General features: G+C 42.4%; 1 protein-coding gene across 1 annotated transcript in view; it reads right to left on the bottom strand.

The window, feature by feature from the left end:
* Positions 1-10,881, bottom strand: part of ADAMTS8 (ADAM metallopeptidase with thrombospondin type 1 motif 8) — a 66,668-nt gene extending 55,787 nt beyond the window's left edge. The window contains exon 1 of the mRNA XM_073603309.1: positions 9,637-10,881. Coding sequence (XP_073459410.1) covers positions 9,637-10,410 — 774 coding nt within the window. The 5' untranslated portion in view covers positions 10,411-10,881. The remainder of the gene's footprint in view (positions 1-9,636) is intronic.
* Positions 10,882-14,550: the final 3,669 nt, after the last annotated feature.

The raw sequence follows: 14,550 nt of genomic DNA, 5'->3' as shown, positions 1-14,550 counted from the left end.
ACACATGTAAACAGTTCCTGCAACAGTTTACTTCATATAGTTCAAACCTTAAAAAAAGGTTTAAGCTATCTGAAAAAAATCTGACAACTGTAATGGGAAACAGACTTAGGGAAAGATCCGGAGGACTGGCAGATCATGACAATTGCTCTTTTTAAAAGTTCTAAGTAAGAATGTTCCCATATTGGAGAATGCTTATAAAGTTCTGTACGGATGATACTGTACGCCAGCTAGGCTGGCGAAATTTATTCCATGCTATTCCTCTCTTTGCTTCTGGGGATGCTCCCAGGAAGGCACCATGGCACACATTTAGTGGTCTTGTCCCAAGGTATGCAGACTATGGGTCAGAGTATATGCCCTTCTTCGTAACATATTTCACACTAGCATCAAACGGGACCCCTATGAGGCCCTTCTTTACAAGCCGATAGTTGAACTGCTCCATCCAGAACGCCAGTTGGCCTTGCATCTTTTTACTGCAACTAAATTGACTATTGCGAGGGCTTGGAAAACTCCTGTGCTTTGAAGTGGTTAAGAACCATCTGAACGATATCATTGTCAATGAAAAGCTGACCGCATGAACCTCGGATACACATGATAAATTTCTCAAGGTCTGGCAACCTTGGATCGCACATACCCAACCCTCCAGATTCAATAATCAGCTTCTCTCGATTTGATGACTCTCTAGTGCTCACCCCTGAGGACTCCTCTCTTTCCCCTCATTCCCTTCTGTCTCCCCTTCCCCTTTCTCTTCTCTTATTTATTCTATTTTTCGGTTCCCATTTCCCTTACTATGTATCTTTATCTTCAAAGCCCACCAGGCTGCAGGGCAGGGTTTGGGTGTGGATGGTTTCAGTGATGGTATCCCCCTAATAATGGAGGGTGCATTTCGCTATATGGATGTTCAATCTCAATAAGTTTCTATGTTTTGGGATTCTAATTACGCGGCCTGAGTCGTTCTGTTTTAGTTCACCATATGATACAACCAAGAAACTCGAGCTCTGTCAATCAGAAACGTTTTGGCCTTCGTTATGATGCTAAATGGAACTCAGAAGCTCTACAAAATCTCTTGTTTTCCCCTTTTGTTGGGACTTTTTTACCGCTTTTGTTATACATAATTTAACCATCTCATTGTTTACCTAACTTACCTGTTCAATTTATTATATAAATAAAATCTTTTGTAAAAGAAAAAAATCTGACTGTTGTAAGCCCTCCCACCTGTGTTATGTGCAGGGCTGCGGATAAGGCAGTATAGCCAGCCCTCCTGTACTGGGCCGGACCCATCAGTTCAAAAGGGGGGCCCAGGCACCTGCAGGAGGGCCGGCTGTACTGTCTTATTGCAGATCTATCCTCTTCTGCCTCCCCTGCAGTGCTGCCAGCTTCTCTTCCTCTTTCCCCTCTCTGGCTGCACTGCAGGGACAATGGTTCTAGCACATATGCCCCTTCCATCAGCTGTCCGGGCCCCTCTGTGTACCCCTTTTCCCCACAGCACTGCCGGCTTTCCTCCTCTCCTCTTCCCCTAAAACACAGGGGAATGTTTCAGGGTGGAGAGCGGGGGGGGGGGGAGGGCGGATTAATATGTCATTTACTGGCCCCTTCCTTTCCAGAATAAACACAGTGAGCAGTTGGTACCACACACGCCTGTGTCCATTCATCACGAAGCATAGTACACTGTGTTTACTATGCTTCTGTTTGTGAATGAGCAGGAAGCATCAGAGCACTTCCTATCCATTCATCTGTGCAGCTGAGGCTGCAGAGAAAGGGACTGATAACTCTGTGTCCTCAGCCACTTTCGGCCAGGGGCGAAGGGGGTCTCTGTCAGGTAGGCTGTATGGGGCCCCGTGATTTCTAACAGTAGCCCTGGTTATGTGGTTTGTTGTTGGAACTGGCACTTTTGCGGAACAGCTTGATCTGCTTATATATGTAGAGAAAAATGTAAAAAAAAGGCTTTTGAAATACAGAAAAGAAATGAATATACTGAACACAGTCTTTCCAGGTATTAACTCCATACAGTTAACAGAATACGTTATATGTTTAGCTACAGCGGGCCTTAGTAGTATGGAAATGTGTCTTTTCACACAGTAAGTATTTATGATTTGCTGTGCTGGGGGTTATGTAGGTATATCCACATAGAGCCTTCCTATAACTGAACAGAACAGACTGTTTTTCTTGCACAGTACATGGGCTCTGATATGTAAGTGTATATTACTATGCACAGGAATGCTTTTAGTCTAGGAAAGTCCTAGTGTGTAAGCAGGTGTTCTGTTTTAGATCCATTAAGATTCAATCTCCTCCTTTTCAATATCCCTAAAATCATTAAAACTTTGATAATCTATTCGTAGGCCACTTTTACTTTTCAATTATTATGTTGCTGAATATAGCTACATACCGTTTCATACCTATTTTGTGTTTATTTTCAGACAATACAGAATTGCAGCTGAACAAATATATTCAGACTCGTACAACCTAGACATATGAGCAGAATACAATGTAGATTAGAAAAATAGATTTAAACAATGGTTTGGAAAAACTGATACCAAGTATAGTGTATAAGTCTGTAGATCATCAGAAGTCGTTGGACTACATTGAAAAAAAATAAATAAATAAATAAAAAAATAGCAGATGTATGAAACAAAGATGGATACCAAACAGTAATATACAGTTCAACTGGGGACATGATTTCATACCTATTTTAGGTTAGAATTCTAGGACTACATAATAAAAACAGGTCATATTGGTGTTTTTTCATAAGGTTTAGAGGAATATATGCAACCAGGGCCGTTTGAAGGAATTTGGGGGCCCCCACAAACCCCCCCCCGCACGCATGCAAAGCCTACAGGAACCACAGTATAGCGATACAGTTTAAGTTCACTAAATTTACAAAGCAGAGAAAAGACTCTACAGTAGAGTGTACTGTAGAGTCTTTTCTCTGCTTTGTAAAGTTTTGCAAAAAGCTTTAATAAATATTACCTGATTCAAAAAAGAAGCAATAAGATGTAAATGGGATGGTAAAGAAAGAAGAAAATGGAAAGAAAGCTATGGTAATTGTTTTTATTATGGTCAGCAAGCTTCCATATTTTTATTACTAAATAGGTCTTGATGACTGCCTCCCCCCCTTACTACTCCCCCCCCCCGTGTTCTTTTTAACCCCCCTCCCTACCGTGTACAGCGCGGCAGGAGATTCTGTTTTCTGTTCCCAGCTGGTCGGACTAAAAGGAAGTGAGCACTCAGTGTGTGCACTTGCTGTCAATCCGGCCGGGAACAGGAAACTGAATCTCCTGTACCGCGCGGACTGCAGGAGGAAGGAAGGGGAGTCGGACACGCTACAGGCTGCAGCTCATAGGAAGCGGCGGCCGGCGGCGCGGCTGGGGCCCCAGGCCAGCTCGGGGCCCCAAGAAATTGCTTGTTTTGCCTGTCCTGTCGCGACGGGCCTGTATGCAACCTCTCCCCAAGATTGGTGTGCTAGCGGGGTCCCTCCACAAGGTGTCTAGATGCTAGGAGCTGTCAATGCCCTCGGTGCTGCAGGGAGCTAGTACTGGATTCATAGCAGGAACACTGATAACAGCAACCAAACTCATCTGGTATTTAAAGGAAATTGTAATACCAATACAAGCAATAGTTATTATTGACAATCCAATATAAGCTTACACGAAAAATCTCCTTTTCTGTTGTGAGTTTGCAGATCATATCTTTCCACAACTTCCTGGAGCCCCTGCACGCTCTTCAGCTTCTGCTCTGCTGTTTACTTTCCATTTATAAGAACTACATGTCCCATGGTACCTTGCTGCCTGCAAAATGTGATTCCTATTCCAAGTCTCTCAGCACCGCTGTGGTTCAGAAGGCAGGATCTGTAAAATGTGTCACACAGTGGTGCCTGGTGCTTACACACAGGGCATAGTGAATACATGTCACGGAATTCAAGGATATAAATGTGTGGGGATCTTCACAAAGTAAGTTTACAATTTTCAAGATCATTCAGAAAGCTAAGTTCACATTGGCATTAAAAGCAGGCATTTGGGAAACGCCCCTAAAATGCCAATGCAAATGATACAATGAACAGCACATGCTGGTCACACTATAAAAACATGAAGCGTTACCATCGCGTCGCTTCAAAATTGAAGCCTCTTGTCAAGTCAGGAGGTGTTTGAAGTCTTTCAACACCTCCCATTCAAGTCTATTGTAACGCATTGCAAATGCTCTGCCAGGCAGTTGCGGTGCGGTTGCTGGGCATTAAGATTAGTTTATCTCCTGTAATGGAATAGGCATTTGTGGAGTGGATTAACGCTCACCAAACACTTCAAAACTGCTCATAGGGCGTTTGGGGAGCATTTGTAAGTCGCCATTACTGCTTGTAAAATGCCAGTCTAACGCCCATACTAATGCTATAGGAGCGTTATAAATTTAGTCAAGTGTGAACAAACCCTAATAGTAGTAGGCTAGAAATAATTGGAATACAATGTGGAAATGAATATAAGATGTTATATTTTCACCATAGATATGCTTTAATGTTATAATAATATTTATAATAATAATAATAATAATAACAAATGGAAGGGAATAGAAATTCCCTTCCATGATCCATATCCATATCATTTTCTAGCCTTAAAGCGGAGTTCCACCCATTTAAAAGTCAGAAGCTACAAAAAGTGTAGCTGCTGACTTTTAATAATCAGCCACTCACCTGTCCCATGGTAAAGCAATGCGGGCGCACAAAGCTCCACTCCTCCCCCCTCCTCTCCGAGGCACCGGCATTCTAACTGTGGGCGCCCAGCTGTGGTTTCACATCCGGACGCGCATTGCCCATGCGCAAGCAGCGCTGCACGCTGTGAATGGCCGGGCAATCTTCTGGGACCTGTGACGTGTTCTAGAAGATTGCAGGGAGGAAGGGGGAGAGGTGAACTTCCTTCCAGCGCCACGGAGCCAGGGGAGGAAGTGGGAGCTGGGTGCCTGTGAAAACATGGTACCCACTCCTCCCCCAAAAAAATGACATGCCAAATGTGGCACGTCAGGGGGGTCACCTGCACTTAAAGCGGAAGTTCCATTTTTGGGTGGAACTCTGCTTTAATGTACTGTCTTTGTAATAATAACATTTGGGGATATATATATATATTTTTTTTATTTATTCATTTATTTATTATGTATTTATTTATTAATATATATATATATATATATATATATATATATATATATATATATATATATATATATATATATATATATATATATATATATATACATATTTTTTTTTTTTTTTTTTAATTTATTCATTTATTTGTATTCATTAGCTTTTTGCTTCTCCCCTCCAGGTGCAATTCATTTTGGGCATTAACAAGGTCTTATTTTATGTGGAGGTTTCTTTCAACATTGCTTTGCATTTGAATGAATGTCTATTTTTCATTAGCTCCATATATACATAAGATCAGACATTGTTTATTCAGCTATGACTAAGCATCTGTTTGTGATGTGAAACTCGCTAGCTGTTCTTCCCTGTCTTCTATGCCTAAGATATGACTGTTTTTGGATTTGAATCTTTCAATAAAGATGCCTTCAGCGGTGTGCGGCCGTCCAGGATTTTTCCTTCTTTCCTTTGTAATTTCTGATACAATCTTATTGGAATAGGTTTTCATTGATTGTTTTTTTTTTCCTTGATATTCTTATAAAAAGTTGTTTGAATTGTGGAATAAAAATGGGTGGGTGGCCAATAAAGCAAAAAGTAACATCAGTTTGGATTTTTATAGGATTTAAATATTGAATAAAACTTGATGTATATAGCAGCAATCTTTTTCTTATTGATTAAAATAGGCAGGACAGAGGCAAAACATGCACATAGGTGAGTACATGAGGTGCTTTAAATGACATAGCTGCATCCACACTGCTCATATGGTAAGGGGCTAACCTTCTGTAAAAATAAGGAAGTCTTGTTTCCTTCCTAACTGCCATTTGAGATGGATCATCAACCACAGACTATCTGCTCTAACCACAAGAAATGAAAACAGCACAAGCCCTGGCAAGCCCGAGGGAGTTACAAGCAACTAATGTTTCCCCCACTGTCAGGCTGCTGCGCAATGTGTTACAGGTGTCTGAACTCCTTCCCTATAGTTTGCTCTGCAGCCAGAACACAGGCAGGTGCCAATTGGCACAAAGCTATTGATGGTCAGAGCACAGGCAGGCAGTTAGCATGAAACAAGCTAGACTTTAGGGTAGCCTTTTTTAAACCGTTTTAACCACTAGGAACCTCTTAAACTAATTTTCAGGTCTCAGGGAACCGCTTCTTATAATTATTATATCAACAGCTCAGGAAACATTAGCGTTAACAGTAAGTTGTAAATAAAAGAATAAGTAAAAAGATAATAAATGTGGCATACTTAGCATATCTTACACACAGTTCTGAGCTATAGAACAACATTATTTTCTGAAATAAAAATGAAAAGAAACAGATAATAATAATGACCAGATAAAAAACGCAGGCAATGAAAATGGTAGTGATTGCTCATACTGGTTATGAGGGGAGAAATGCTTACATTGATGGTCAATAGAGTGCCCCTTACATAGGTGGTCAGTGAAATCCTCTCCTACTCTGGGGGGTCAGTGGAGAAGGGACCCCCCTTAGATTGGCGATCAGTGGAAGAAGGATGCTCTTAAATTGCCGTCCCATAGGGCAAGGGCACAATACACTGGTGATCAGTGGGAAGAAAGTCCCTTACATTGGCACTCAGTATGTCACCCTTAAATGTCAGTCATTATTGATCTAGGAGGCACAAATTGTTCATTGCTCAAGGAACCCCTAGCAATCTGTGGAGGAACCCTACTTGAAAAAAGTTGCATTAGAGAATTTAAATCTTTGCAGTGTGAGTTGGCTGACTGGCACATTGCAAAGAACGATGAATCAATGAGTGGGAGATATACAGCCCATGTCCTTCTACTGTATATTACTGATAAGAAACCTCTGGTTCTAGTAAAAGGTACCAATTTCCAGATGGAGACATTTGATCCTTAGATTTCCTATCATTTGAGCCCAGTCTTGCCACAAAGAGTTAATCCAGCCCTGAGCGATCCTCTTTTATTGTTCAGTGAGATAAAACTTGACAAACAGAGAAAAACTTTGTCAAATCCTCCCCCTTGCTGTGAGTGACAGGTGATTTACATATCTCGTGCACTAGCCTAAGACACATGCATTATTTTTTAATTCCCTCCCCCACTCCTTTCTTCAGCAGCTCTGCAAGGATTGGCTGTTCCACACCTCAGCATGATTTGGCATGCTGAAGTCATGTGGTTACTTTCCTGTCTTTTCACTGGATGTTAGAGATCATAGCAGAAGTTCAGTGTAAGAAATACACAGGAGAAAATGCATATTGACAAGGGGAGTGTAGAGGTGGGCGGGGAGTCTACTGACATCACGACTCCACCCACCGAGCTCCAGACAACAGACCCGCCCACAGAATCTGCAGTTTTTCAGGTCTAATAACAGACAGAGGGGAGACATTTGACAGGTAAAGATACATGCAGGAGGCATGTATATCCTTATAGATAACACCTATGGCAGTAGTTTAGAAAGGATGACATTGGCTTTACATCCACTTTAATGAAATTTTTTACCACCCCTTTCCCCACTTCTGAGAGGAGAGGAGGGAAGCTAGTAGCACTGCAGGGGGGAGACGGAAAGCAGGGGTAATCAGCACCGCGTGGGGTGATTAGGGTATGCCCAGGCACAACTGGCACACCCTGTGCGCACGCCTATATCAATAGTACCGTCCCAGGGAGTGAAAAATTCCCCCCAGCCTAGTCCTCCCCTGATAAACTGTATATTCTACATGGGAATCTTGTCAGTGGGTGAATGTTGTGTCTGTTGATCTCCCGCCAGTGTAATGTGATACTCATTATGGATCTGACTCATGAAGACTGGAGGAAGGAAGATGAGCTCAACGATGGAGTTGTTGCCCATAGCAACCATCAGACTTTTGTTTCAATTTACAAAAAAAAATAAGGAACAGCAAATTGGCTGCTGGTGACAACCATTTCCTTTTTTTTCTCCCCATATTTCATGTATCAGCATAATGTGTCATTTTGGTAGTACTGGTCATTCATGTTTCTGGGAATGGAATCAATGTGGGGAAAAAACTCCCTACTCTGCATTGGACAGCAGAACACCGTACACAGCTACCTCCATACCTCCAGATTCATCTGGACTGTGTTATCCCTATTCCAGATATCAGATAATAGAGGGTAGCAAAGCACCAATGTTGCTTGCAGCATCCAATTAGATTGCAGATGTCATATTTTCAACACACTTTACAAGAAAATAGCAGAGGATTTTAAAATTTTAAAATTTTGTTTCCTCTGAATTTTAAAATAATCCCTATTTTTCCCATTGCTTTGAACTCTCTGCTTGCAGATAAGGGACTTGCATCCGTCGTGTACAGCCCCGAGATTAATAATTTTCTCTGGATCTCTGCATTTTAGTTGTCTACAGAAATGTAAACTCCTTAGATGTTTAAACCAAACACTCCACAAATGTTCATTAACCCAAAGCAGCCAACAAGCTTTTCCTCAAAGTGTAAGTCTAGCCAAAACTTTGTTCTTAAGTCTTGGATGAAGGGGGGGGGGGGGGGGGGGGTTAGAACAGCAACACAGACAGAAATAAAAACCTTTTTTATAAGTGGAGTAACGGAAGCCTAAAACATCTGTCGGTTTTTTACTGCTGTCTGTATCCCTGTTTTAGATTTTCCCTCCCTTCTTGGTCAGTCTACCCAAAACGGAGAAGCTACAGAGTCCGAGTTTTCAAGTCTGCAAAGCTTCTGCTGCATTTTAGGATAAATTGTGCAGAGTGGGAGTGGAAGCAAAACCGCTGCCAAAAATGAGTGGGATTGGGATTTTACCACCAGCAGAAAAATAAAATAAGGAATCTGTTTGCTCTGGATAATATATAATCCCCCATATAGATTAATAAGCTTTCATGCACCTGCAGAGCTTAACGCTCATCCAGCATGCTGAGTGTGTATTTGGCAGTGCTTTTCTCTGCTGGGGACCTTTTCTATGTGACTGACTTGATGTCTTACCATGAGTCTCAAGTCCAGAGTTTTATTACAGTGTATCGAAACCCAGGGAACAACTTTTCATTTTTGACAATAAAACCTGGAAGCTGATTGGTTACTATGCACAGCTGCACCAGATTCTGTGTGCACCAGTTTTAGTAAGTCTCCCCCCTTCCTGTCTTAGGGTGACAGTTCTTGCTTACCATACCCTGTCTATAGAGGAGTAGCGTTGTCACCCTAGGACAGTACTACAGAACACCTCCTTCTCTTCTCTACTTCATAAAATAAGAGGGGGGGGGGGGGGTTCTTTAGTCCCCAGGGATTGCTGGGAACAATATATCTGATAAGAGTGCAGCAGAGAGCACAGAAAGTTCACTAGATTTATGGCAAGATCAACAGGTGTTATTGATTTTTTTGCAATTATGGAACAGATATAACCAAATGCTTTTAATGGCATATTTAACAGATTAAAATGGAGCAAATAAGAGAAGATCACTGTTATGTTTAACACACATTAACAAACTCTGAAACTATTTTCAGCGTCTGTAAACTACAGAAAGCATCCAAAAAGGAAACTCAAAAGTGAAGCATAACAAATTTGACATGTTACCTGTAGGTCTTCCCCGTAGAACTGGACCATTGATGTATCTGCCACAAGAAGAATTTCCACGAAACGCTCAGACGACACAAACCTCCTCTGGCGGTTTCGAGGAGTGGTGCCAGCATGGCTAATGGGTCTTTCAGAGATGCTCCTGTCAAGAACCAAATGTTCCTTCACCTCTTGTATGGAGTTTCTCCGGTCAGTGGATGAAGAGCCAGGTCTGCCCCATTTTACATCTTTAGTCTTCCTCTTCTTCCCTAACATCCCTGCTGTTTGTTTCCTATGTCCTCTGATATAGTCTTTATCTTCCCTGCTTCGGCTGATCATTTCTTCTTTGTTCTCTCCAGCCCTGCTGCCCACATTCTCAGCCTTGCCCACTTTGAATACAATGTGTTTACCTAAAGCCCCCCATCCTTCCAGCGTCTGTAGAGGCTGGACCACATACCTGTCTTCACCATTATGGAAAACCCCCTGAACCCCTCTGCATAGGCTAAAAGCTGCCAGTTGCTTGTGGCTGGAGTAAAAACAGTTTCTCAGTCCAGCAGTGTCCTCCTCATCAGACCCGTCCCTGCCCAAGTGTGTGATATGAACCCCAGGTGCCAGGAAAGCATGGTCAGGGAACAGCTGAAATTCCATCACTCCACCCAGAGCAACCAGCCTTAGTGTCACCTTCCCATCCACACCTGGAGATAATTCTGGCACCGTCACCTCTCCCCTAGGCAAAGCTTGGGTACCCATTAGCCAAAGCACCATCCAGGAGCCCCAGAGGTGTCTTGGAGCCATTGTGCTACTTTTCTAAATGGTATAATAAGTGAACAGGTGTGTGTAGCAGCTCCTTTTTAGTCAGCTAACTGCAAAACAAAAAATACCATTACATGGATATTATGCAATAAATAAATGATAATGTAACTGGACTCTACACAAGCTGAAAATGTGCCAGTTTTCCTCTAAAAGTTCCACATGTGTTAATCATTTACTGGAACTTTTTTTTGCAGAATAGTCAATTCAACGCAACTGAAGTGTGACCAGCAGCGTCAGGTGAGGTCATTTGGAGGTGTCATCCAGAAAGATGTGTCCCAAGGTGGAATGAAGGAAAGTGATGGATGACAGGTTCTCTTCCCGTGAGCAGCAGCAGCAGCAGTAGAGGTGTGTGATTGTCTGTGTGGGATCTTTCAGCCCCCTTTGCTCTCCTTCTATTCCCAGAAATAGTTGAAGCACCAGAGCTGGTTGGGAAAGATCCCAGTATATATACACTCACAGCTTCCTCCACCCCCCGAGAGGTTTATTTTTGATCTTTAGTTACTCTTGTCCCTCCCTCCTCGCCTCCTTGTCGTACAGGAGAAGGAGGAGAGGCATGAATACAAAAAACGGATCATTGAGTGATTTAACCCTTTCCCTGGCCTGTTGGAACAAGATTAAGTTGGCACCTTGCACTTATCGGGATTACTTTGCTGGTTACATCTTCCCACACTTTTGCAGCATTGCTTTAATTAAAGGGCCACTCCAACATCAGCTACAAAAACAATACCAGTTTGGGGTTGAAGAGTTAACCCCCCCTAATGGTTTTCTTTGTCTTTGACATCCTTGTGCTTGACTTCTTACATCTTGACCATGACAGGGAACCCTTGCAATCCCTGCTGAATTATTTATTTATCACTTCTTCCTGTAGTCTTCGACTCCAATCCCAGCCAGGACACTGTCTGCTGTTTGCATGTTCCCCCTGTGCTTGCATGGGTTTACTCTCATACTCCAAATACATACTGGTAGGTAACTGTCTCCTGTCTAAATTGGCGGGGGCTCTCTGAGTTTTTTCTCATTCGACCAGTAGGTTGAACAAAAAATACTCATAAGGTTCCTGAATCCTCACAAGCAATGTGGCTTCAGGGATCCCCCCCCACCCCACCCCACGCTATTGTATTCTGACAGTGGGGGCTCCCCTTCTTCAGGATACACTAACCAGTGCTGCAGCCGTTGGTTGTAAGTGCTGATCTAATGATGGTTTACCAGCAAGATCAGCTTCTGTTGAATACACAGGGGGACACACGGACCGTAATTCAGCCAGTTCATGCTGCCTGTTAGTGTCCGTCAGCTTAAGATTGTGAGCTCCTTGAAGGCAGGGAATGATGTGAATGTACACACACACACATACGCGACATTCTATACTATACTATCTTTACAGGTTTTGCCTATTTGTTAATTGTAGTGGCTATTCACGTGTCCAAGCAGGGCCAGACCGAGGGGTAGGCAGAAGAGGCAGCTGCCTTGGATGCTCCAGCAAGAGAATGGAAAGTCTGCAAAAAAAGGGCAGGACCTGAGACCTTTGCTGAAGTAGTTTACAGCACATACACTATATTGTCAAAAGTACTGGGACGCTTGCCTTTACACGCACGTAACCTTTAATGGCATCCCAGTCTTAGTCCGTAGGGTTCAATATTGAGTTGTCCCACCCTTTGCAGCTATAATAACTTCAGCTCTTCTGGGAGGGCTGTCCACAAGGTTTAGGAGTGTGTCTATGAGAATGTTTGACCATTCTTCCAGAAGCACATTTGTGAGGTCAGGCACTGATGTTGGCCTGGCTCGCAGTCACCACTCTAATTCATCCCAAAGGTGTTCTATCAGGTTGAGGTCAGGACTCTGTGCAGGCCAGTCCTCCACCCCAACTCGCTCATCCATGTTTTTATGGACCTTGCAATGGTGCGCAGTGATGTTGGAACAGGAAGGGGCCATCCCCAAACTGTTCCCACAAAGTTGGAAGCATAAAATTGTCCAAAATGTCTTGGCATGCTGACGCCCTAAGAAATCCCTTCACTAGAACTAAGGGGCCAAGCCCAAGCCCTGAAAAACAACCCTACACCATAATCTCCCCTCCACCAAATGATTTGGACCAGTGCACAAAGCAAGGTCCATAATGACATGGATGAGTGAGTTTGGGATGGAGGAACTTGACTGGCCTGTACAGAGTCCTGACCTCAACCCGATAGAACACCTTTGGGATGAATTAGAGTGGAGACTGCGTGCCTGGTCTCACAAATATGTTTCTGGAAAAATGGTCAAACATTCCCATAGACACACTCCTATACCTTGCAGACAGCCTTCCCAGAAGAGTTGAAGCTGTTATAACTGCAAAGGGTGGGCCAACTCGATACTGAACCCTACAGACTAATGCCCCGTACACACGGTCGGATTTTCCGATGGAAAATGTGTGATAGGACCTTGTTGTCGGAAATTCCGACCGTGTGTAGGCTCCATCACACATTTTCCATCGGATTTTCCAACACACAAAGTTTGAGAGCAGGATAAAAAATTTTCCGACAACAAAATCCAAGATTTTGTTGTCGGAAATTCCGATCGTGTGTACACAAATCCGACGGACAAAGTGCCACGCATGCTCAGAATAAATAAAGAGATGAAAGCTATTGGCCACTGCCCCGTTTATAGTCCCGACGTACGTGTTTTACGTCACCGCGTTTAGAACGATCGGATTTTCCGACAACTTTGTGTGACTGTGTGTATGCAAGACAAGTTTGAGCCAACATCCGTCGGAAAAAATCCTAGCATTTTGTTGTCGGAATGTCCGAACAAAGTCCGACCGTGTGTACAGGGCATTAGACTGGGATGCCATCATGTTTGTGTAAAGGCAGGCGGCCCAATACTTTTATATACAAAATTAAAAAATACCGCACTGAGGCTCAAAATTAAGTATCATAATCATAAAAGAATATGCAGCACTCAAATGTACAATCACTTAGTACAAAAATGTATAACCTTTAGTGTTAAGTGAAAAGGATTGTTATCCCTGTAAAAAGGAAAAACAAATTCCACCAATGTGAAGAGACAAATATTTAAAAAAGGAAAAAAGGAAAAACAACTGTCCACCAACGTGAAGAAAGAAATATTTAAAAAAGTCTTAAGATATAAGAACACAAAATCCTTATAAATCTTGATGTATGTAGAAAATCAGCTGATTGGCATCACTGGAACCACACTAAGAACACGATGAAGAAGGGATGTTTACAGAAAACGACCACCACCAATTGTGCAGAGGCTTACCGGAATGTATGGACTTAAAGGGGTATACACCTCTTAAGTCATATAGGCTTGTGGTGATGAACACCATATATGTAGAGACATGAATAAGCGAGATGGTGTAGGCAGGGTCGAGTCCTGCCTACACCATTGCGCTTATTCATGTCTTTCTTGCAAGTGTACTTATCTCCATGTGAAATGTGAGTTTTTTGATTTTATTCTTTTATAATGAACCCTTTTATCTACGATATCATACTATGTGGAACCTTTTTTCAATTTTTGGTCACATCGTGTAAACACGGAGTTTCGTTGTGGTCCTCCTTCCATCCATGAGAAACCCATTTGTACATACTGGATACCTTTTAGTTTTGATCCGGGCCAGAGATCGTAGACGTCACATCTCTACATATACGGTGTTCATCACCACAAGCCTATATGACTTAAGAGGTGTATACCCCTTTAAGTCCATACATTCCGGTAAGCCTCTGCACAATTGGTGGTGGTCGTTTTCTGTAAATACCCCTTCTTTATCGTGTTCTTAGTGTGGTTCCAGTGATGCCAATCAGCTGATTTTCTACATACATCAAGATTTATAAGGATTTTGTGTTCTTATATCTTAAGACTTTTTTAAATATTTCTCTCTTCACGTTGGTGGAATTTGTTTTTCCTTTTTACAGGGATAACAATCCTTTTCACTTAACACTAAAGGTTACACATTTTTGTACTAAGTGATTGTACATTTGAGTGCTGCATATTCTTTTATGATTATGATACTTAATTTTGAGCCTCAGCGCGGTATTTTTTAATTTTGTATATAAAAGTATTGGGCCGCCTGCCTTTACACACACATGATGTCATCCCAGTCTAATGCCCCATACACATGGTCGGACTTTGTTC

The sequence above is a fragment of the Aquarana catesbeiana genome, linkage group LG10, assembly GCF_042186555.1.
Source record: "Aquarana catesbeiana isolate 2022-GZ linkage group LG10, ASM4218655v1, whole genome shotgun sequence".
Lineage (NCBI taxonomy): Eukaryota > Metazoa > Chordata > Amphibia > Anura > Ranidae > Aquarana > Aquarana catesbeiana.
This window is presented reverse-complemented; position numbering and strand designations above follow the sequence as displayed.